We start from the raw sequence: 25,206 nt of genomic DNA on the forward strand, positions 1-25,206 counted from the left end.
GGAAAAAATAGAATTTTAACAAGGAAAAAAATAGAATTTTAAAAAGGAAAAAATAGAGTTTTAACAAGGAATCCAATGGAATAAACATGGATGTTACCATTGTGCCATTCTTTCATTTTTATGGGAAAAATAGAATTTTTATGAGGGATCCAATGGAATAAATATGGATGTTATCGCTGTGCCATCCATTAGTTTTTATGGGAAAAAAATAGAATTTTAACAAGGAAAAAAATAGAATTTTGAAAAGGAAAAAATAGAATTTTAATGAGGAATCCAATGGAACAAAGATGGGTGTTACCATCGTGCCATTCTTTCATTTTTATGGGAAAAATAGAATTTTAATGAGGGATTCAATGGAACAAAGATGGGTGTTATCACTGTGCCACTCATTTGTTTTTGTGGGGAAAAAATAGAATTTTAACATGGAAAAAAATAGAATTTTAACAAGGAAAAAATAGAATTTTAAAAAGGAAAAAATAGAATTTTAATGAGGAATCCAATGGAACATAGATGGGTGTTATCACTGTGCCATCCATTAGTTTTTATGGGGAAAAAACAGAATTTTAACAAGGAAAAAAATAGAATTTTAACAAGGCAAAAATAGAGTTTTAACAAGGGATCCAATGGAACAAAGATGGGTGCTATCCCTGGGCCATCCATTAGTTTTTATGGGAAAAAACAGAATTTTAACAAGTTAAAAAATAGAATTTTAAAAAGGCAAAAATAGAATTTTAACAAGGGATCCAATGGAACAAAGGTGAGTGTTATCATTGTGACGTTCATTAGTTTTTATGGGAAAAAATAGAATTTTAACAAGGAAAAAATAGAATTTTAAAAAGGAAAAAATAGAATTTTAACACGGGATCCCGTGGAACAAAGATGGGTGTTACCATTTTGCCATTCTTTCATTTCTATGGGATAAATAGAATTTTAATGAGGAATCCAATGGAACAAAGATGGGTGTTATCCCTGTGCCATCCATTTGTTTTTATGGGAAAAAATAGAATTTTAAAAAGGAAAAAATAGAATTTTAAAAAGGAAAAAATAGAATTTTAATGGGGAATCCAATGGAACAAAGATGGGTGTTATCACTGTGCCATCCATTAGTTTTTATGGGAAAAAATAGAAATTTAACAAGGAAAAAATAGAATTTTAACAAGGAAAAAAATAGAATTTTAAAAAGGAAAAAATAGAGTTTTAACGGGGGATCCAATGGAACAAAGATGGGTGTTACCACTGTGCCATCCATTAGTTTTTATGGGAAAAATGGAATTTTACATGGAAAAAAATAGAATTTTAAAAAGGAAAAAATAGAATTTTAAAAAGGAAAAAATAGAATTTTAATGAGGGATCCGATGGAACAAAGATGGGTGTTACCATTGTGCCATTCTTTCATTTTTGTGGGATAAAATAGAATTTTAATGAGGAATCAAATGGAACAAAGATTGGTGCTATCACTGTGCCATCAATTAGTTTTTATGGGAAAAAATAGAATTTTAACAAGGAAAAAAATAGAATTTTAAAAAGGAAAAAATAGAATTTTAATGAGGAATCCAATGGAACAAAGATGGGTGTTACCATTGTGCCATTCTTTCATTTTTATGGGATAAATAGAATTTTAATGAGGAATCCAATGGAATAAAGATGGGTGCTATCCCTGTGCCATCCATTAGTTTTTATGGGAAAAAATAGAAATTTAACATGGGAAAAATAGAATTTTAAAAAGGAAAAAATAGAATTTTAATGGGGAATCCAATGGAACAAAGATGGGTGCTATCCCTGGTCCATCCATTGGTTTTTATGGGAAAAAATAGAATTTTAACAAGGAAAAAAATAGAATTTTAACGAGGAATCCAATGGAACAAAGATGGGTGCTATCCCTGTGCCATCCATTAGTTTTTATGGGAAAAATGGAGTTTTAACAAGGAAAAAAATAGAATTTTAAGAAGGAAAAAATAGAATTTTAATGAGGAATCCAACGGAACAAAGATGGGTGTTATCACTGTGCCATCCATTTGTTTTTATGGGAAAAAAGGAATTTTAACAAGTTAAAAAATATAATTTTAAAAAGGAAAAAATAGAATTTTAACACGGGATCCCGTGGAACAAAGATGGGTGTTACCATTTTGCCATTCTTTCATTTCTATGGGATAAAATTGAATTTTAATGAGGGATCCAATGGAACAGAGATGGGTGTTACCATTGTGCCATCCATTAGTTTTTATGAGAAAAAATAGAATTCTAACAAGGAAAAAAATAGAATTTTAACAAGGAAAAAATAGAATTTAAAAAAGGAAAAAATAGAATTTTAATGAGGAATCCAATGGAACAAAGATGGATGTTATCCCTGTGCCATCCATTTGTTTTTATGGGAAAAAAAGGAATTTTAACAAGGAAAAAAATAGAATTTTAAAAAGGAAAAAATAGAATTTTAACGAGGAATCCAATGGAACAAAGATGGGTGTTATCACTGTGCCATCCATTAGTTTTATGGGAAAAAAGAGAAATTTAACAAGGAAAAAATAGAATTTTAACAAGGAAAAAAATAGAATTTTAAAAAGGAAAAAATAGAATTTAATGAGGGATCCAATGGAACAGAGGTGGGTGTTATCATTGTGACATTCATTAGTTTTTATGGGAAAAAAGAGAATTTTAACAAGGAAAAAAATAGAATTTTAAAAAGGAAAAAATAGAATTTTAATGAGGAATCCAATAGAACAAAGATGGGTGTTACCATTGTGCCATTCTTTCATTTTTGTGGGATAAATAGAATTTTAATGAGAGATCCAATGGAATAAAGATGGGTGCTATCCCTGTGCCATTCATTAGTTTTCATGGGAAAAAATAGAATTTTAACAAGGAAAAAATAGAATTTTAACAAGGAGAAAAATAGAATTTTAACAAGGAAAAAAATAGAATTTTAACAAGGAAAAAATAGAATTTTAATGGGGAATCCAATGGAATAAAGATGGGTGCTATCCCTGTGCCATCCATTTGTTTTTATGGGAAAAAAGAGAAATTTAACAAGGAAAAAATAGAATTTAAAAAAGGAAAAAATAGAATTTTAATGGGGAATCCAATGGAATAAAGATGGGTGCTATCCCTGTGCCATCCATTAGTTTTTATGGGAAAAAATAGAATTTTAACAAGTTAAAAAATAGAATTTTAAAAAGGCAAAAATAGAATTTTAACAAGGGATCCGATGGAACAAAGATGGGTGTTACCACTGTGCCATCCATTTGTTTTTATGGGAAAAATGGAATTTTAACAAGGAAAAAAATAGAATTTTAAAAAGGAAAAAATAGAATTTTAAAAAGGAAAAAATAGAATTTTAAAAAGGAAAAAATAGAATTTTAATGAGGGATCCAATGGAACAAAGATGGATGTTATCCCTGTGCCATCCATTATTTTTTATGGGAAAAATGGAATTTTAAGAAGGAAAAAATAGAATTTTAACAAGGGATCCAATAGAACAAAGATGGGTGTTATCCCTGTGCCATCCATTAGTTTTTATGGGAAAAAACAGAATTTTAACAAGGAAAAAAAGAGAATTTTAAGGAGGGATCCAATGGAACGAAGATGGGCGTCATCACTGTGCCACCCATTAGTTTTTGTGGGGAAAAAATAGAATTTTAACAAGGAAAAAAATAGAATTTTAAAAAAGGAAAAAATAGAATTTTAACAAGGAAAAAAATAGAATTTTAAAAAGGAAAAAACAGAATTTTAACAAGGAAAAAAATAGAATTTTAATGTGGGATCCCATGGAACAGAGATGGGTGCTATCACTGTGCCATCCATTTGTTTTTATGGGAAAAAATAGAATTTTAACAAGGAATCCAAAGATTTCATGGAAGAAACATGCACGTTATCCCTGTGCCATTCCTTCTTTTTCATAAAAAAAATAGAATTTTAACAAGCAATGCAATGATTTCATAGCACAGCAACGACACAAAAAGGAGAAATAATTTGAAATTCAGGTACGGTGAAGTTATTTTTTATTTTGTGAAGTTATTTTTTATTTTGTGTAGCCTCAATATCCCTGAGATTAAAATTTACCAAAATCTCCAGAAACATGAAGATACCAAACATCTCCCAAAATCAGATATTTACCAAAATCTCCCATTTTGGGACACCAAAAATCTGAATTTTGTTCACACAAAGCAATTTCTCCATAAATAGAGAAATGGTTGTTGGGTGGATTTTGTGATCCCAAAGGTTTTTTCAAAATTTAATTTAAATTTACCAAAATCTCCAGAAATTTGGAAATATCAAACAATTCCCAAAATCAGATATTTACCAAAATCTCCCCTTTTTGGGACACCAAAAATATGAATTTTGTTCAGACAAAGAAATTTCTGAATAAATGGGAAAATGGTTGAGGTTGGATTTTGTGATCCCAAAGGATTTTTCAAAATTTCATTTAAATTTACCAAAATCTCCAGAAATATGGAAATATCAAACATCTCCCAAAATCAGATATTTACCAAAATCTCCCTTTTTGGGACACCAAAAATCTGAATTTTGTTCAGACAAAGCAATTTCTGAATAAATGGAGAAATCCTTGATGTTGGATTTGGTGATCCCAAAGGATTTTTCCAATTTTAATTTAAATTTACCAAAATCTCCAGAAACATGGAGACATCAAACCATTCCCAAAATCAGATATTTATCAAAATTTCCAGAAAATTGGGAATATCAAACATCTCCCAAAATCAGATATTTACCAAAATCTCCCCTTTTGGGACACTAAAAATCTGAATTTTGTTCACACAAAGCAATTTCTGAATAAATGGAGAAATCCTTGATATTGGATTTGGTGATCCCAAAGGATTTTTCAAAATTTAATTTAAATTTACCAAAATCTCCAGAAATATGGAAATACCAAACAATTCCCAAAATCAGATATTTACCAAAATCTCCCCATTTTGGGACACCAAAAATCTGAATTTTGTTCACTCAAAGCAATTTCTGAATAAATGGGGAAATCCTTGATGGTTGGGTTTGGTGATCCCAAAGGTTTTTTCCAACCTTATCAATTCTGTGATTTCTGCAGGAATTTCCACATCAAGGAAATCAGATATTTATCAAAATCTCCAGAAATTTGGAGATATCAAACATCTCCCAAAATCAGAAATTTACCAAAATCTCCCATTTTTTGGGACACCAAAAATCTGAATTTTGTTCAAACAAAGCAATTTCTGCACAAATGGGGAAATCCTTGATGGTTGGATTTGGTGATCCCAAAGGTTTTGTCCAACTTTAACCATTCCTGATTTTTGTGACTGGGATGAGCCCGAAATTCTTTTATAACCCCAACATTTCCTCCAACCTGAGCCTGCCCTGGCACAATCTGAGGGCATTTCCCCCACCCTGGCACAATTTGGGATCATTTCCTCCAACCTGGCACAGTTTGGGGTCATTTCCTCCAACCTGAGCCCCCCTGGCACAATCTGAGGGCATTTCCCCCAACCTGACAGAATTTGAGGGCATTTCCTCCAACCTGGCACAATTTGGGGTCATTTCCTCCAATCTAAACCTCCCTTGGCACAATTTGAGGGCATTTCCCCAACCTGGCACAGTTTGAGGGCATTTCCTCCAACCTGGCACAGTTCGAGGGCATTTTCTCCAACCTGGCACAATTTGAGGGCATTTCCTCCAACCTAAACCTCCCTTGGCACAATTTGGGGTCATTTCCCCCAACCTGGCACAATTTGAGGGCATTTCCTCCAACCTGGCACAGTTTGGGATCATTTCCTCCAATGTAAACCTCTCCTGGCACAATTTGAGGGCATTTCCTCCACCCTGGCACAATTTGAGGGCATTTCCTCCAACCTGGCACAGTTTGGGATCATTTCCTCCAACCCGAGCCTCTCCTGACACAATTTGAGGGTGTTCCCCCCAACCTGGCACAATTTGGGATCATTTCCTCCAACCTGAGCCCCCCTGGCACAGTTTGAGGGCATTTCCTCCAATCTAAACCTCTCCTGGCACAATTTGAGGGCGTTTCCCCCAACCTGGCACAATTTGAGGGCATTTCCTCCAACCTAAACCTCTCCTGGCACAGTTTGAGGGCATTTCCTCCATCCTGAGCCCCCCTGGCACAATTTGAGGGCATTTCCTCCAATCTAAACCTCCCCGGAACAATTTGAGGCCATTTCCTCCAACCTGACACACTTTGAGGGCATTTCCTCCAACCTGGCACAGTTTGAGATCATTTCCTCCAACCCGAGCCTCTCCTGGCACAATTTGAAATTTGTTCCCTCTCCTCCTGTCCCTGTTCCCTGGGAGCAGACCCCGATCCCCCCTGGCTGTCCCCTCTGGCTGTCCCCTCCTGTCCGGAGTTGTGCAGAGCCCCAAGGTCCCCCCTGAGCCTCCTTTTCTCCAGGCTGAGCCCCTTTCCAGCTCCCTCAGCCCCTCCTGGTGCTCCGGCCCCGTGCCCAGCCCCGTTCCCTGGGCAGCTCCAGCCCCTCAATGTCCCCCGGGTCCCCCCGTGTCCTCTCACCTTCCTCCTCCCTCCTGCGGACGCCGCCTCCTCCTCCTCTTCCTCCTCTTCCTCCTCCTTCTCCTCCTTTTCCTCCTCTTCCTCCTCTTCCTCCTCCCGCCCGTCCGCATCCCGTCGCTATGGCAACCCTGGGGGAAGGCGGTGCCAGCCAATCAGCGCCCTCCTCCTCCTCCTCTTCCCCCCCCCCCGTCCGCATCCCGTATCCACGGCAACCGCGGAGGGCGCCAGCCAATCAGAGCCCCCCGGCGGGGTTAGAGGGGCCGGGGGTTCCGATCTACCTAGCAACCAGCCCCGCGCGCTTTGATTGGCTGGGCGGCGGGGAGTGGGCGGAGCGCGATGGCGCGGGGGGCGTGGTCGTGCGGGGGGCGTGGCCGGGCGCTGCCGCTGCTGCCGCCGCCGCCGCCACCGGAGGGGCGCGCGCGGGATCGTGAGGGCGGCGGGAGCTGAGCAGGTAACGGGGACATGGCGGGGACATGGCGGGGACATGGCGGGGACACGGCGGGGACATGGCGGGGACATAGCGGGGACACGGCGGGGCCGCGCCGCCCTCAGGGGCTCGTCCGGGGCTCGGCCGCGGGGCTCGGCGCCCGTGGAGTGGGGCGGCCTCGCAGCGAGCGCCCTGCGGCCGGCGGCGCTGCGGGGAGATGCTGGTGCTGCGCTGGGCGGGCGGGCGGAGGACGCGGGGGATGTCGGCCCTGAGCGCCGGGAGCGGGCCGGATCCGCTCCCCGTGAGGCCGGGGATGCTGGCTTGGGCTCCCCGTGCCGTAGTGCGGCACGGCGGCCCCGGGGAGGCGATGCGGGAGCCTCACCCGGTACGGCGGCCCCGGGCAGGGGATGCGGGAGCCTCACCGCCCTTTGCTGAGGGCTCGGAGGATGCCGGAGCCTGCTCGGGCGATGCCGGAGCCTCACCGCCCTTCACTGAGGGCTCGAGGGTGCCGGAGCTTCACCGCCCTTCATTGAGGGCTCGGGGGATGTTGGTTCCTCACCGCCCTTTGCTGAGGGCTCGGTGGTGCCGGAGCCTGCTCGGTGGTGCCGGTGCCACACCGCCCCTCCCGGGGAGCTCGGAGGATGCCGGTGCCTTCACCGCCCTTTGCTGAGGGCTCGGTGGTGCCGGAGCCTTCACCACCTTTGCTGAGGGCTCGGGCGATGCCGGTGCCTCGCCGCCCCTCACAGGGGCCTCGGGGGGTGCCGGAGCCTTAATGCCCCTCACAGCGAGCTCGGGAGTGCCGGTGCCTCACCGCCCTTTGCTGAGGGCTCGGGGCTGCCGAAGCCTGCTCGGGGGTGCCGGTGCCTCACCGCCCTTTGCTGAGGGCTTGGGAGTACCGGAGCCTGCTCGGGGGTGCCGGTGCCTCACCGCCCTTCGCTGAGGGCTCGGGGCTGCTGGTTCCTCACCGCCCTTTGATGAGGGCTCGGGGCTGCTGGCTCCTCACCGCCCTTTACTGAGGGCTCGGGGCTGCCGGAGCCTGCTCGGGGGTGCCGGTGCCTCACCGCCCCTCACAGGGAGCTCGGAGGATGCCGGTGCCTTCACCGCCCTCCGCTGAGGGCTCGGTGGTGCCGGAGCCTTCACCGCCTTTGCGGGGGGCTCGAGGTGCTGGTTCCTCACCGCTCTCCTCTGAGGACTGGGGGTGCTGGTTCCTCACCGCTCTCCTCTGAGGCTGGGGGTGCCGGTGCCTCACCGGCCCTCGCTGAGGGCTCGGCGATGCCAGTGCCTCAATCCCCTCCGCTGAGGACTCCGGGCTGCCGGTGCCTTCGCCGCTCTTTGCTGAGGGCTCTGGGGATGGCGGATCCTCACCGCCCTTCGCTGTGGGCTTGGGGGTGCCGGTGTCTTCACCGCCCTTCACTGAGGGCTCGGGGGGTGCCGGAACCCCTTGTGAAGGGCGGTGAAGGCTCCGGCATCCCCCGAGCTCCCTGTGAGGGGCGGTGAGGCCGGAGCCTGCTCGGAGGTGCCGGGGCCTCACCGCCCCTCACTGAGGGCTCGGGCGTGCCGGAACCTCAATCCCCTCCTCTGAAGGCTCAGGGGATGTGGGTGCCTCACCGCCCTCCGCTGGGGGCTCGGGGGATGTTGGTTCCTCACCGCCCTCCGCTGGGGGCTCGGGGGATGTTGGTTCCTCACCGCCCTCCGCTGGGGGCTCGGGGGATGTTGGTTCCTCACCGCCCTTCGCTGAGGGCTCGGGGGATGTTGGTTCCTCACCGCCCTTCGCTGAGGGCTCGGGGGATGTTTGGTTCCTCACCACCCTTTGCTGAGGGCTCGGGGGTGCCGGATCCTCGCCGTCCCTCGCTGAGGGCTCTGGGATGCCGGTGCTGTCCGTGCGCTCCCCGGATCCCTCCGGGCACGCCGTCTTTAGCGGATTGGTCTTTTTTTATTGCCCCCCTTTTTGAATGTGCGCCTCGGCCGTGCGGCAGCCATGGAGGGGATGGATGGATGGACGGATGGATGGATGGATGGATGGATGGATGGATGGATGGATGGATGGATGGATGGATGCCGGTGCCGCCGATGTTCCTTGTGCCTTTCCTAAGGGATGCTGGCTGGGCCGGCAGCCTGCCTGCTTCCCATGGAGCCGCAGGATTCCCCTCTGCAGGCCCTTCCCATGGACAGAGCTGTCCCTCCATGAGGGGATTAGATGAGCTTCAAAACCCCCTCCGACCCAATCCATTCCATGACAATAATAACAAAATTATTACGTTCTTTCTGCCTTTCCTCCTCCCCCTTTGCCCCTAATAGCAACAGGGATGTGGGGATTACGGTGCGGCGCAGGAGTGGAGAGCGCTGGCGTTTCCTTCCCACTGAGCCATTCATTAGAATGGAGGGGGGAGGATCATTTATTCTCCTTTTGTGGTTGGGGAAGTGCCATGAACGAGTTCCTCTCCTTTCTGCAGGCTCAGGATTGGGTTGGGAATCCTCAGAGCACATTTTCCCCTCCTCCAGGAGGAGTCTGGTTTGTTGCTTTATCTCCCCATTTCTCTGGGATTGATAACTTGGAATAAATCCCATCCTTTCATTCTAAACCCTGATGAGTTTTTCTTTTTCCTCATTGCTCCCTGAGGCACTTTGAAATTGAGTCGATTCCTTGTGGGAATCAGCCCTTTCTCCTTGTGATGATAATTGTCCGTGCACGTCTTAATGAATCCTTTCCAGCCAGAATGGGATGGGCTGATAAACAACGTAAAAATCCACAACCACAGAACAAATTCCTCCTTTTCCCCGCGTTTTATTTCCACATTTCCAATCCTTGTGGCGCGAGGGCGAGGCCTCCCCTCCTCTTTTCATCCCTGATGTCACCGAGAGCGTTTTGTTTGTCTTTACATCCAACCAAAACCACAAAAATCTGCTGTGCATGGGCTGAACAAAGAGTGCCCCGACTGGATTTGTGGTGAGGCTTCGTTATTGCAGCGCTCGTCTGTCGGCACCGATTAATGCATCCCCCGCCAATTAATGCATCCCCCGCCAAATAATGCATCCCCCGCCAAATAATGCATCCCCCGTCAATTAATGCATCCCCCGCCAATTAATGCATCCCCCGCGCCTGCCGCAGCCCGGGCTCCTTCCTCTGCAATCCTGCTCCTTTTGCTCCCTTTCACCCCAAATTATTTTTGGGTGAAATATTTATTTTCACCCACTTTTCCCAGGGCCAGGTTGTTGGTTTTGATGCCCTTTTTCCATCAGAAGGACACAATTTTTAAACTCATATAATCTTGAAAATTCAGTCTGAAAAATGACATTTTTTTCCATCAGGACACAACTTTTTAAACTCATATCATCTTGAAAAGTCAATGTGAGAAATGACATTTTTTTCCATCAGGACACAACTTTTCAAACTCATATCATCTTGAAAAGTCAACGTGAAAAATGACATTTCCTAAATCAGAAGGACACAACTTTTCAAGCTCATACCACCTTGAAAATTCAGTCTGAAAAATGACATTTCTTAAATCAGGGCACAACTTTCCAGCCCATATCACCTTGAGAAGTCAATCTGAAAAATTCTGTTTTTTCATCAGAAGAACACAACTTGTCAAGCTCGTATCATCTTGATAAGTCAATGTGAAAAATGACATTTTTTCCCATCAGGACACAACTTTTCAAACTCATACCATCTTGAAAATTCAGTCTGAAAAATGACATTTTTTCCATCAGGACACAATATTTTAAGCTCCTATCATCTTGAAAATTCAATCTGAAAAATGACATTTTTTTCCATCAGGACATATCTTTTTAAACTCATACCACCTTGAAAAGTCAGTCTGAAAAATGACATTTCTTAAATCAGAAGGACACAACTTTCCAGCCCATATCCCCTTGAGAAGTCAGTCTGAAAAATTCTATTTTTTTCATCAGAAGAACACAACTTGACAAGCTTGTATCATCTTGATAAGTCAGTCTGAAAAATGACATTTTTTCCATCAGGACACAACTTTTCAAACTCATATCACCTTGAAAAGTCAACATGAAAAATGACATTTCTTAAATCAGAAGGACACAACTTTTCAAGCTGATAGCATCTTGAAATTCAATCTGAAAAATGACATTTTTCCCATCAGGACACAACTTTTTAAGCTCCTATCATCTTGAAATTCAATCTGAAAAATGACATTTTTCCCATCAGGACACAATATTTTAATCTCCTATCATCTTGAAAAGTCAATGTGAGAAATGACATTTTTTTTCCATCAGAAGGACACAGCTTTTCAAGCTCATATTATCTTGAAAAGTCAGTATGAAAAATTAAATTTTTTTCATCGGACGGACACAACTTTTGAAGCTCAGATCATCTTCAAAGTCAATCTGAAAAATGACATTTTTTTCCATCAGAAGGACACAACTTTTAAACTCATATCATCTTGAAAATTCAATCTGAAAAATGACATTTTTTCCCATCAGGACACAACTTTTTAAACTCATATCACCTTGAAAAATCAGTCTGAAAAATGACATTTCTTAAATCAGAAGGACACAACTTTTCAAGCTCATACCATCTTGAAATACGAAAACATGAAATATTTTCAATATGAAATAGTGAAATATGAAACATTCTATATATGAAATATTAAATATGAAATATGTTCAATATGAAAAATGACATTTTTTCCATCAGAAGGACACAACTCTTCAAGCTCATACCATCTCGAAATACGAAAACATGAAATATTTTCAATATGAAATAGTGAAATACGAAACATTTCTATATGTGAAATATGAAATATGTTCAATATGTAAAATGACATTTTTTCCATCAGAAGGACACAACTTGTCCAGCTCATACCATCATGAAATATGAAAATATGAAATATTTTCAATGTGAAATTATGAAATATGAAACATTTCTATATGTGAAATATTAAATATGAAATATTAAATATGAAATATGTTCAATCTGGAAAATGACATTTTTCCCATCAGGACACAATATTTTAAGCTCCTATCATCTTGAAAAGTCAACGTGAGAAATGACATTTTTTTCCATCAGAAGGACACAACTTTTCAAGCTCATGCCACCTTGAAAATTCAGTCTGAAAAATGACATTTTTCCCATCAGGCCACAATATTTTAAACTCATATCGTCTTGAAAATTCAGTCTGAAAAATGACATTTCTTAAATCAGAAGGACACAACTTTTCAAGCTGATACCGCCTTGAAAATTTTGTCTGAAAAATGACATTTTTCCCATCAGGACACAACTTTTTAAACTCATATCATCTTGAAAAGTCAACATGAAAAATGACATTTTTTCCATCAGGACACAACTTTTTGAACTTATATCATCTTGAAATTCAGTCTGAAAAATGACATTTTTTCCATCAGGACACATCTTTTTAAACTCATATCACCTTGAAAAGTCAGTCTGAAAAATGACATTTTTTCCATCAGGACACAATATTTTAAGCTCCTATCACCTTGAAAAGTCAATGTGAGAAATGACATTTTTTCATCAGAAGAACACAACTTTTTAAACTCATATCACCTTGAGAAGTCAACATGAAAAATGACATTTCTTCATCAGAAGGTCACAACTTTTCAACCTCATGCCACCTTGAAAATTCAGTCTGAAAAATGACATTTTTTCCATCAGGACACAATATTTTAAGCTCCTATCATCTTGACAAGTCAATGTGAGAAATGTCATTTTTTCCATCTGAAGGACACAACTTTTCAAGCTCATATCACCTTGAAAATTCAGTCTGAAAAATGACATTTTTTCCGTCAGAAGAACACAACTTTTTAAACTCATCTTGAAAAGTCAGTCTGAAAAATGACATTTTTTTCCATCAGGACACAACTTTTCAAGCTGATACCACCTTGAAAATTCAGTCTGAAAAATGACATTTTTTCCATCAGGACACAACTTTTTAAACTCATATCACCTTGAAAAGTCAACGTGAAAAATGACATTTCTTAAATCAGAAGGACAAAACTTTTCAAGCTGATATCATCTTGTAATACGAAAACATGAAATATTTTCAATATGAAATAGTGAAATATGAAACATTTCTATATATGAAATATGAAATATGAAATATGTTCAATATGAAATAGTGAAATATGAAACATTTCTATATATGAAATATTAAACATGAAATATTTTCAATATGAAATAGTGAAATATGAAACATTTCTATATATGAAATATTAAACATGAAATATTTTCAGTATGAAATACTGAAATACGAAAATTTCTTTATATGAAATAAACATGAAATATGTTCAATATGAAATATGTTCAATATGAAAAATGTTCAATATGAAAAATGACATTTTTTCCATCAGAAGGACACAACTTGTCCAGCTCATTGTTTTCTCTCTGTTTTTTAGGATAAATCAGGAATCCCTTGGAGGGTAAAACATTGGAATATTTTCATTTTTGCCTGATTTTTCTCTCTGTTTTTTAGGATAAAATCAGGAATCCCTTGGAGGGTAAAACACTGGAATATTTTCATTTTTGGCTGATTTTTCTCATTGTTTTCTCTCTGGTTTTTAGGATAAATCAGGAATATCCTGGAGGGTAAAACATTGGAATATTTTCATTTTTGGCTGATTTTCTTCCATTTTCCATCCATTTTTTTCCCATTCATTTCCTCCAGAAATATAAAAAAATCAGGATTTAAAAAAATCAGGATTAAAACTTTTCTTCCATTCAATTCTTCCATAAAATACTGGAATATTTTCATTTTTGGCTGATTTTTCTCTCTGTTTTTTAGGATAAAATCAGGAATTTCTTGGAGAGTAAAATACTGGAATATTTTCATTTTTGGCTGATTTTTCTCTCTTTTTTTTATAGGATAAATCAGGAATCCCTTGGAGGGTAAAATACTGAAATATTTTCATTTTTGGCTGATTTTTCTCACTGTTTTCTCTTTGTTTTTTAGGATAAATCAGGAATCCCTTGGAGGATAAAACATTGGAATATTTTCATTTTTGGCTGATTTTTCTCTCTGTTTTTTAGGATAAAATCAGGAATTTCTTGGAGAGTAAAATACTGAAATATTTTCATTTTTGGCTGATTTTTCTCATTGTTTTCTCTTTGTTTTTTAGGATAAATCAGGAATGCCCTGGAGGGTAAAATACTGGAATATTTTCATTTTTGGCTGATTTTTCTCATTGTTTTCTCTCTGTTTTTTAGAGTAAAATCCGGAATTTCTTGGAGGGTAAAATACTGGAATATTTTCATTTTTGGCTGATTTTTCTCATTGTTTTCTCTCTGTTTTTTAGGATAAATCAGGAATCCCTTGAAGGGTAAAACACTGGAATATTTTCATTTTTGGTTGATTTTTCTCTCTGTTTTTTAGGATAAATCAGGAATCCCCTGGAGGGTAAAACATTGGAATATTTTTATTTTTGGCTGATTTTTCTCATTGTTTTCTCTCTGTTTTTTAGGATAAATCAGGAATCCCCGCCCGCTCACCATGGGCTCCACCGTGTGGGAATGTGGCTGAAATTTCAATTTTTCTTTCATCACCGAGAGTGGGAAAAAAAAAAAAAAAAAAGGAAAATTCCTTCAGGACCCTGAGGATGTCGGAGACAGAAAATTTTGAAATTTGGAGGAACCACAAGCGAAGGCAAAGGTGAGAAATGAGATTTCGGAAGGAAATTTTGGAATTTTTGAGGATGCGAAGGTTCTGCAAGCAGAGCCAGTGTGAAAAATGAGATTTTGGAAGGAAATTTTGGAATTTTTGAGGATCTGGAAGATGCCGCAAGCAAAGCCAATGTGAAAAATGAGATTTGGAAGGAAATTTTGGAGTTTTTAAGGAGGTGGAAGATGCCCCGAGCAAAGGCGACGTGAGAAACGGGATTTTGGCAGGAAATATCAGAATTTTTACGGATGTGGAAGATGCCACAGGCAGGGCCGATGTGAACAATGAGATTTGGAAGGAAATTTTGGAATTTCTGAGGAGGTGGAAGATGCCCCAAGCAAAGCCCATGTGAAAAATGAGATTTGGACAGAAATATCAGAATTTCTGAGGATGACGAAGATGCCACAAGCAGAGCCAGTGTGACAATTGAAATTTGGACAGAAATATCAGAATTTCTGAGGACGAGGAAGATGCCACAAGCAGAGCCAGTGTGAAAATTGAAATTTGGACAGAAATCTCAGAATTTCTGAGGATGACGAAGATGCCACAAACAAAGCCCATGTGAAAAATGAGATTTGGACAGAAATTTTGGAATTTCTGAGGATGAGGAAAATGCCACAAGCAGAGCCAGTGTGAAAATTGAAATTTGGACAGAAATCTCAGAATTTCTGAGGAGGTGGAAGATGCCACGAGCAGAGCCAGTGTGACAATTGCAATTTTGGCAGGAAACGTTGGGGTTTGTGAGGATGAGGAGGATGTTTCGGGGGGTGAGGATGGCCCTGGCGTGGCTGCTGCCCGCCCTGTGGCTTTTGGGGTGCCAGCTGCCCCCCGGCGCCGGGCACAGCCTCTTCTCCTGCGAGCCCATCGCGCTCCGCATGTGCCAGGACCTGCCCTACAACTCCACCTTCATGCCCAACCTGCTCAACCACTACGACCAGCACACGGCGGCGCTGGCCATGGAGGTAATTAAAAATTCTATTAATGATTATATTTATTCTATTAGTTTTTATATAATTGTCATTATTTTGTTATTATGTTATGTGTAATATAGCCACTACGACCAGCACACGGCGGCGCTGGCCATGGAGGTAAAATTATTATTATTTTTAAAAATTAATAATTTTTATTAATTATTGTCTTTATTTTATTAATTTTTCTATAATTGTCATCATTTTATTATTATATTATATGTAATACAATGTAATATATCTATTCTATGTAATAGAATAGATATATTAGATTGGATTAATTATGATATTATTTATAGATTATATATATATTATATATATAATACATACTATATACTACATACTAGATACTATATACTATATACTGCATACTACATACTATATACTATATACTATATACTATATACTATATACTATATACTATATACTATATACTATATACTGCATACTACATGCTATATACTACATACCATATACTACATGCTACATACTATATACTACACACTATATACTATATACTACATACTACATACTGTATACTGCATACTATATACTATATACTGCATACTATATACTATATACTGCATTCTATATACATATACTACACACTATATACTGCATACTATATAAATATACTACATACTATATACTACATACCATATACTATATACTGCATACTATATACTATATACTACATACTATATACTGCATTCTATATACATATACCACATACTATATACTGCATTCTATGTAAATATACTACATGCTATATACTACATACCATATACTACATGCTACATACTATATACTACACACTATATACTATATACTACATACTGCATACTATATACTACATACTACATACTATATACTGCATACTACATACTATATACCATATACTACCTACCATATACTACATACTACATACTACATACTATATACTACAAACCATATACTACATACTATATACTATATATTGCGCACTATATACTGTATACTGCATACTACATACTATATCCTATATACTACATACTACATACTATATACTGCATACTATATACTTCATACTATATACTGCATATTATATATTATATACTGCATTCTATATGCATATACTACATACTATATACTACATACTATATACCATATACTACATACTACATGCTACAAACCATATACTACATACTATATACTACATACTATGTACTGCGTACTATATACTATATACTGTATACTGCATACTACATACTATATACTATATACTGCATACTACATACTATATACTGCGTACTATATACTATATACTGCATACTATATACATATGCTACATACTATATATGACATACCATATACTACATGCTACACACTATATACTATATACTACATACTATATACCATATACTACCTACCATATACTACATACTACATACTACATACTACAAACCATATACTACATACTACATACTATGTACTGCGTACTATATACTATATACTGTATACTGCATACTACATACTATATACTATATACTACATACTGTATACTGCGTACTATATACTATATACTTCATACATAGTATATACTATATACGATATACCATATACTACATACCATATACTACATACTACATACTACATACTACATACTATACACTACCTACCATATACTACATACTACATACTGCGTACTATGCACTATATAGTGTAAAATGGAGCAAAAGGAAAAAAATTTAATGTAAAATGGAGCAACATCATTGAATGTTGGTGTGGGATTGAGCAAAATGAGAGAATTTTATTTCAAAGTGGAGCAAAATGAGAGAATTTTATTGCAGAAAGGAGGGAATTTTAGTGTGAAATGGAGGAAAAAGAGAGAATTTTGGTGTAAAATTGAGAAAAATTTGTGAATTTTGGTGTGAGATTGAGCAAAATGAGAGAATTTTATTGCAAAAATGAGTGAATTTTGGTGTGAAATGAAGCAAAATGGGAGAATTTTACTGTGAAATTGAGGAAAATTCCTGAATTTTGGTGTGAGATTGAGCAAAATAAATGAATTTTATTTCAAAGTGGAGCAAAAGGGGAGTGAATTTTGGTGTGAAATTGAGCAAAATTTGTGAATTTTGTGGGAAAATGGAGAAAAATGGGAGATTTTTAATGTGAAATTGAGCAAAAGGAGAGAATTTTATTGTAAAATGGAGCAAAAGGGGAGTGAATTTTGGTGTGAAATTGAGAAAAAATTTGTGAATTTTCTTGGAAAATGGAGGAAAATGGGAATTTTTAATGTGAAATTGAGCAAAAGGAGAGAATTTTGAATTTTATTTGAAAATGGAGCAAAATGAGAGAATTTTATTGCAGAAAGGAGGGAATTTTAGTATGAAATGCAGCAAAATTGGAGAATTTTGGTGTGAAATTGAAGAAAATTCCTGAATTTTGGTGTGAGATTGAGTAAAATAAATGAATTTTATTGTAAAGTGGAGCAAAAGGGGAGTGAATTTTGCTGTGAAATCGAGAAAAATTTGTGAATTTTGTGGGAAAATTGAGGAAAATGGGAGATTTTTAATGTGAAATTGAGCAAAAGGAGAGAATTTGATTTTAAAATGGAGCAAAAGGAGTGAATTTTGTGGTGAAATTGAACAAAATGAGAGAATTTTATTGTAAAATGGAGCAAAAATTGAATTTTATTGTAAAATGGAGCAAAATGGAAAAAATTTAATGTAAAATGGAGCAACATCATCGAATTTTAGTGTGGGATTGAGCAAAATGAGAGAATTTTATTTCAAAATGGAGCAAAATGAGAGAATTTTATTGCAAAAAAGAGGGAATTTTATTGTGAAATGGAGCAAAATTGGAGAATTTTGGTGTGAAATTGAGGAAAATTCCTGAATTTTGGTGTGGGATTGAGCAAAATGAGAGAATTTTGTTGTAAAATGGAGCAAAAGGGGAGTGAATTTTGGTGTGAAATTGAGAAAAATTTGTGAATTTTGTGGGAAAATGGAGGAAATGGGAGATTTTTAATGTGAAATTGAGCAAAAGGAGAGAATTTTGAATTTTATTTTAAAATGGAGCAAAATGAGAGAATTTTATTGCAGAAAGGAGGGAATTTTGTTGTCAAGTTGAGTAAAATGAGAGAATTTTGGTGTGAAATTGAGTAAAATGAACGAATTTTGGTGGGAGATTGAGCAAAATGAACGAATTTTATGTAAAATGGAGCACAAAGGATTTTTTTGTGAAACAGAGAACAGTTTAATTCCGCCTCTGGAATATGAAATATTCCATCAGAATCCTCCCAGTGCTGGAATCACTCCTGGGAAAGAGAATTCCTGGTATTGAGAGAATTCCTGGTTTTTATTGAGAGAATTCCTGGTATTGAGGGAATTAATTGCTGTTATTGAGAGAATTTATTCCTGTTTTTTATTGAGAGAATTCCTGTTTTTGAGAGAATTCCTTTCATTGAGAGAATTAATTCCTGTTATTGAGAGAATTCCTGTTTATGAGAATTTCTTTTATTGAGAGAATTCCTGTTATTGAGAGAATTAATTCCTGTCATTGAGAGAATTCCTGTTTTTTATTGAGAGAATTCCTGTTATTGAGAGAATTCCTTTCATTGAGAGAATTCCTTTTATTGAGAGAATTCCCATTATAGAGAGAATTCCTTTTATTGGGAGAATTTATTGAGAGAATTCCTGGTATTGAGAGAATTCCTGGTTTTTATTGAGAGAATTCCTGTTTTTTATTGAGAGAATTCCTGGTTTTTATTGAGAGAATTCCTGTTATTGAGAGAATTCCCATTATAGAGAGAATTCCTTTTATTGGGAGAATTTATTGAGAGAATTCCTGGTATTGAGAGAATTCCTGGTTTTTATTGAGATTATTTCTGTTATGGAGAGAATTCCTGTTTTTTATTGAGAGAATTCCTCTTATTGAGAAATTCCTTTCATTGAGAGAATTAATTCCTGTCATTGAGAGAATTCCTTTTATTGAGAAAATTCCCATTATAGAGAGAATTCCTTTTATTGGGAGAATTTATTGAGAGAATTCCTGTTATGGAGAGAATTCCTGTTCTTTATTGAGATTATTCCTGTTATTCAGATTATTCCTGTTACTGAGAGAATTCCTTTTATTGAGAGAATTAATTCCTCTTATTGAGATAATTCCTTTTATTGAGATAATTCCTTTATCACAATAATTTTGGGATTTAATCCAGGAGGATTTTGGGGCAGGGCTGCTCCATCCAGGGCTTGGAAAATGATTTTATTCCCAATTATCCCTGAGGGATTTTGGTGTTTTTGGTGTTTTTGGCAGCGCACAAACCCCAATCCAGGCTGTAAAATTTGAATTATTTTGCCTCTGGGGAGGCCAAAATTTCCCTCACAAAATTTCCCTCCCAAATGTTCCTTTCCCAAATCTTCCCTCTCAAATTTTCCCTCCTAAAATTTCCCTCTCAAGTCTTCCCTCCCAAAAAATCCTTCCCCAAATCTTCCATCCCCAAATCTTCCATCCCCAAATCTTCCCTCCCCAAATCTTCCCTCCCAAAATTTTCTTCCCCAAAATTTCCCTCCCAAATTTTCCCTCCCCAGATTTCTCTCCCCAAATATTCCTTCCTCAAGTTTTCTCTCCCAAATCTTCCCTCCCAAAACTTCCTTCAAAATCTTCCCTCCCCAAATTTTCCTCCTGAATTTTCCCTCCCAAAATTTCCCTCCCAGATATTCCCTCCCAAAATTTCCATCCCCAAATCTTCCCTCCCAAATATTCCTACCCAAATCCTCCCATCCCAAATCTTCCTCCCAAAATTTCCCTCCCAAATATTCCTTCCCCAAATCTTCCCTCCCAAATCTTCCCTCCCGAATATTTCCTCCCAAAAATTCCCTCCCCAAATCTTCTCTGCCCAAATATTCCTACCCAAATCTTGCCTCCCAAATTTTCTCCCCCTAAATCTTTCTTCCCAAAATTTCCCTCCCAAAACTTCCCTCCCAGATATTCCTACCCAAATCTTCCCTCCCCAAATCTTCTCTCCCAAATATTTCTTCGTCCAAACTTCCCTCCCAAATCTTCCCTCCCAAAATTTTCTTACCCAAATCTTCCATCGCAAATTTTCCTTCCCCAAATTTTCCCTCCCAGATCTTCCTTCCCCAAATCTTCTCTCCCAAATCTTCTCCCCCAAACTTCCCTCCCGAATGTTCCCTCCCAAATCTTCCTTCCCAAACATTCCTGCCACGATATTCCCTCCCAAATATTTCCACTCAGATCTTCCCTCTCAAACATTCCTTCCCCAAATCTTCTGTCCCAAAATTTCCCTCCCCAAAATTTCCCTCACAAATTTTCCCTCCCCAAATCTTCCCCCCCAAATATTTCTTCCCAAATCTTCCCCCCAAATATTTCTTCCCAAATCTTCCCTCCCAGATATTCTTACCTAATTTTTCCCTCTCAAATTTTCCCTCCCCAAATTTTCCCTCCCAAATCTTCCCACTTGAATTTTCCCCTACAGAACTCCTCTCTCAAATATTCCCTCCCAAACTTCCCTTCCAAACATTCCCTCCCCAAATCTTCCCTCCTCAAATCTTCCCTCCCAAATATTCCCACCCAAATTTTCCCTCTCAAATTGTCCCTTCCAAATCTTCCCCCCAAATCTTCCCTCCCCAAATGTTCCTCTCCCAAACTTCCCTCCCCAAATTTTCCTCCCAAATTTTCCCTCCCCAAATTTCCCTCCCCAGATCTTCCTTCCCAAACTTCTCTCCCAAATCTTCCATCCCAAATTTTCCCTACTCAAATCGTCCCTCCCCAACATTCCTAATCCAAATCTTCCCCCCTAAAACTTCTGTCCCAAATTTTTCCTCCAAAACTTTTTCCTCCTAAATCTTCCCTCCCAAAACTTCCCTCTCAAATACTCCTGCTCAAAACCTCCCTCCCAAAATTTCCCTCCCAAAATTTCCTTCCCCAAATCTTCCCTCCCAAATATTCCTACCCAAATCTTCCCTCCCCAAATCTTCCCTCACAAAATTTCCCTCCCAAACTTCCCTCCCCAAATCTTCCCTCCCAAAATTTCCCTCCTCAAATTTTCCTCCCAAATTTTCCCTCCCCAGATCTTCCCTTCCCAAATCTTCTCTTCCAAATCTTCCCTCCCAAAACTTTTCTCCCAAATCTTCCTTCCCAAAATTTCCCCCACCAAAGTCCCCTCTCAAATCTTCCTCCCAAATCTTCCTCCCAAATCTTCCTCTCAAATCTTCCCTCCCAAACATTCCTTCCCCAAATCTTCCTCCCAAATATTCCCTCCCAGATCTTCCTCCCAAATGCTCCTTCCCCAAATACTCCTTCCCCAAATCTTCCCCCCTAAAACTGTCCCAAATCTTCCCTCCCAAAATTTCCCTCCTCAAATTTTCCTCCCAAATTTTCCCTCCCCAGATCTTCCCTTCCCAAAACTTCTCTCCCAAATCTTCCTTCCCAAAATTTCCCCCACAAAAGTCCCCTCCCAAATCTTCCTCCCAAATCTTCCTTCCCCAAAAATTCTCTCCCTAAATCTTCCTCCCAAATCTTCCTTCCCCAAAAATTCTCTCCCCAAATCTTCCCTCCCAAATCTTCCTCCCAAATCTTCCTCCCAGCCATTCCTTCCCCAAATCTTCCCTCCCAAATCTTCCTCCCAAATTTTCCTTCCCCAAATCTTCCCTCCCCAGTCTTTCCTCCCAAATTTTCCCTCCCAAATTTTTCCTCTCACATTTTTCTTCGCCCAGTTTTCCTCCCAAATTCTTCCCTCCAAATCCTCCCTTCCCAAAATTTTCCTCCCAAATCTTCCTCCCAAAATTTCCCTCCCTGAATTTTCCCTCCCAAACATTCCCGAGGTGCTGCTGCTCCGTGTGTCCCAGAAATCCTGGGCTGCTGGAAAATTCAAATTCCCCCAAATTCCCCCCAGGGAGCTGAGCTTGTTTTCTCATATCTTTATTATTATTGCTCAAAATTATTATTGTTATTATTATTATTATTATTATTATTATTATTATTACTGCTACTACTGCTACTGCTACTATTACTATTACTATTACTATTACTATTACTATTACTATTGTTTTGTTGTTGTTGTTGTTATTATTAATATAATATTAATTATTATATTATATATTATATGTATAATATAATATTATTATGTATAATATAATAATTTAATGATATATAATATAATATATATTATGTTATATAAAATATATAATATATAATATATAATATATAATATATAATATATAATATATAATATATAATATATAATATACAATACATAATATGTAATATATAATATATAATATATAATACATAATATGTAATATATAATATATAATATATGATATATAATATATAACATATAATATATAATACATAATATATAATATATAATATGTAATATGTAATATATAATATATGATATATGATATATGATATATAATATATAATATATAATATATAATATATAATATATAATATATAATATATAATATATAATATATAATATATAATACGTAATATATAATATATAATATGTAATATATAATAGGAATAATAATATCCAATAATAATAATAATAATAATAATAATAATAATAATAATAATAATAATAATAATAATAATATCCCCTGTCCTTTTCCCCTTCATAATTCCTTCACCCCTGAAGGATTTGCTGACGGTGGCTCTGGGCTTTTTCTCCCTTAATTCATTTTTTTTGGTGGCCAAACATTTTTAACAGAAAAAGTGAAATTTGTTGGAGCCATTCAGTGACAGCTTTGTTTCATTTGATGATTTCCAAACTCTTTGAATTAAATAATCCAAAAATAAAAAACCATTTCTTTTTCCTCACCCTGATTTTTTTTTCATGGCTGGGGATCAAAGAGGTTTTAAAGGACGTGGCTGAGGCTGGGTCTGAATTTCCTGTGGGATTAAACTCGAGGCCAAAGCTCCAAATGCAGCCCCCAGGGAGATCCTGGCCCTGCCTCTGCCCCCGTTCCCATTTTCCCTGGAAAAAATCAGCCAGGAGATGGAAAATGGGGAAATTGGGGGGAATTGGGGAAATTGGGGTGTCCTGGAGGTGATTTGGGGTTTGCAGCGTGAGGGAAAACAAGATGGAGGAGCAGAGGTGGAAGGGAACCAAGGCCTTGATATAAATAATCCCCAGTCACTGATATTCTGAATATTTAGAAATTAATTTACCACAGAATATCCAACTGCAAATGTGAGTACATTTAATTTTCCATATTTAGTGGTTTCTTGCCTGTTTTGGTGCTCACAGAGGACGTGGCTGAGGCTGGATCTGAATTTCCTTTGGGATTAAACTCGAGGCCAAAGCTCCAAATGCAGCCCCCAGGGAGATCCTGGCCCTGCCTCTGCCCCCGTTCCCATTTTCCCTGGAAAAAATCAGCCAGGAGATGGAAAATGGGGAAAATTGGGGAAATTGGGGTGTCCTGGAGGGGATTTGGGGTTTGCAGCGTGAGGGGAAACAAGATGGAGGAGCAGAGGTGGAAGGGAACCAAGGCCTTGATATAAATAATCCCCAGTCACTGATATTCTGAATATTTAGAAGTAAATTTACCACAAAATATCAAATTTTGTGGTAAAATGTTGCACATTTTACCTACTACAAATGTTGCACATTTAATTTTTCACATTTAGTGGTTCCTTGCTCATTTTGGTGCTCACAGAGGAGCTGCAAGGTCTCCGTGTCCCTGCCAGCCCTGTTTTGTCACCTTTGGAGTCTTGATCCATTTTTTAATATTTTTTTTTAATTAGCAAAGAGCCAGAATCTGTTTAAATTTTCACCAAGAGAATGCTATTTTTTATTCTGCTAGATTTATTCTGCTAGATTTATTCTGCTAGATTTATTCTTCTATATTTATAATGCAATTTTTATTCTGCTATATTTATTCTGCTGTATTTGTAATGCAATTTTTTATTCTGCTATATTTATAATGCAATTTTTTATTCTGCTATATTTATTCTGCTATTTTTTATTCTGCTAGATTTATTCTGCTATATTTATTATGCAATTTTTTATTCTGCTGTATTTATTCTGCTATTTTTTATTCTCCTAGATTTATTCTGCTATATTCATTATGCAATTTTTTATTCTGCTAGGTTTATAATGCAATTTTTTATTCTGCTAGATTTATAATGCAATTTTTTATTCTGCTATATTTATTCTGCTATATTTGTAATGCAATTTTTTATTCTGCAATATTTATAATGCAATTTTTTATTCTGCTATATTTATTCTGCTATTTTTTATTCTGCTATATTTATTCTGCTATTTTTTATTCTGCTAGATTTATTCTGCTATATTTATTATGCAATTTTTTATTCTGCTATATTTACAATGCAATTTTTTATTCTGCTATATTTATTCCCAACCCAGTTCTCAACATCTGGGACAAGAGGAATTTTCCCAGCAGAGCAGGGTCAGGTATTAAATGTCTCATTTAGTGATTTTTTTCCTTCCTAATAATCCCCAAAAAGTGGGGGAAAATATAAAATGGGAAATCCTAAACTTCTTAAACATTAATTCCTTTTTTTTTCCTTCTGCCTTCCCTGTTCACCATATCCCAAAATCTTTCATTTTGCTTCATTTTTAAGTCCTGTTTTCAGCATCTTCCCCAAATTTCACCCTGCATTCCTCAGTCCTGCCTCCCAACCTCCTGGAAG

The 25,206-nt window shown here is 38.3% G+C and overlaps 3 protein-coding genes across 5 annotated transcripts in view; 1 reads left to right on the top strand and 2 right to left on the bottom strand.

Moving 5' to 3' along the window:
- Window positions 1-6,583, bottom strand: part of FBXO16 (F-box protein 16) — a 53,350-nt gene extending 46,767 nt beyond the window's left edge. Inside the window, exon 1 of the mRNA XM_058020539.1 lies at window positions 6,503-6,583. The gene's annotated coding sequence lies outside the window, so the exon portion shown is untranslated. The remainder of the gene's footprint in view (window positions 1-6,502) is intronic.
- A 301-nt stretch (window positions 6,584-6,884) lies between these two features.
- FZD3 (frizzled class receptor 3) overlaps window positions 6,885-25,206 on the top strand; it is an 88,566-nt gene continuing 70,244 nt past the window's right edge. For 2 of the 3 annotated variants that reach the window (XM_058019469.1, XM_058019466.1), the window contains exons 1-2: window positions 6,885-6,953; window positions 14,376-15,534. In XM_058019469.1, coding sequence (XP_057875452.1) covers window positions 15,319-15,534 — 216 coding nt within the window. In that variant the 5' untranslated portion in view covers window positions 6,885-6,953; window positions 14,376-15,318. Of the gene's footprint in view, window positions 6,954-14,375; window positions 15,535-15,629; window positions 15,661-25,206 lie in introns of those variants that run through there. The other variant, XM_058019467.1, reaches the window with a different exon arrangement.
- LOC131082139 (uncharacterized) lies at window positions 7,456-14,454 on the bottom strand. Its single transcript, XM_058021822.1, has 4 exons — window positions 14,404-14,454; window positions 8,538-8,841; window positions 8,001-8,435; window positions 7,456-7,697 (listed from the first exon to the last, which is right to left on the bottom strand). Exons 1-4 carry the CDS (start codon window positions 14,452-14,454, stop codon window positions 7,456-7,458), a joined length of 1,032 nt encoding a protein of 343 aa, XP_057877805.1.

Source organism: Melospiza georgiana, chromosome 3 (assembly GCF_028018845.1).
Source record: "Melospiza georgiana isolate bMelGeo1 chromosome 3, bMelGeo1.pri, whole genome shotgun sequence".
NCBI classification, from domain to species: Eukaryota; Metazoa; Chordata; class Aves; order Passeriformes; family Passerellidae; genus Melospiza; species Melospiza georgiana.

Bases quoted from the DNA above. Each gene is read 5' to 3' on its own strand.
- LOC131082139 (XM_058021822.1), bottom strand. From the start codon at position 14,454: ATGAAAGAAAAATTGAAATTTCAGCCACATTCCCACACGGTGGAGCCC. The intron at 8,842-14,403 runs GTGAGCGGGCGG...AATCCGCTAAAG, and splicing joins CCCACACGGTGGAGCCCATG to ACGGCGTGCCCGGAGGGATC. The intron at 7,698-8,000 runs GTGAGGGGCGGT...AGGGGCATTAAG, and splicing joins CGGCATCCTCCGAGCTCCCT to GCTCCGGCACCCCCCGAGGC.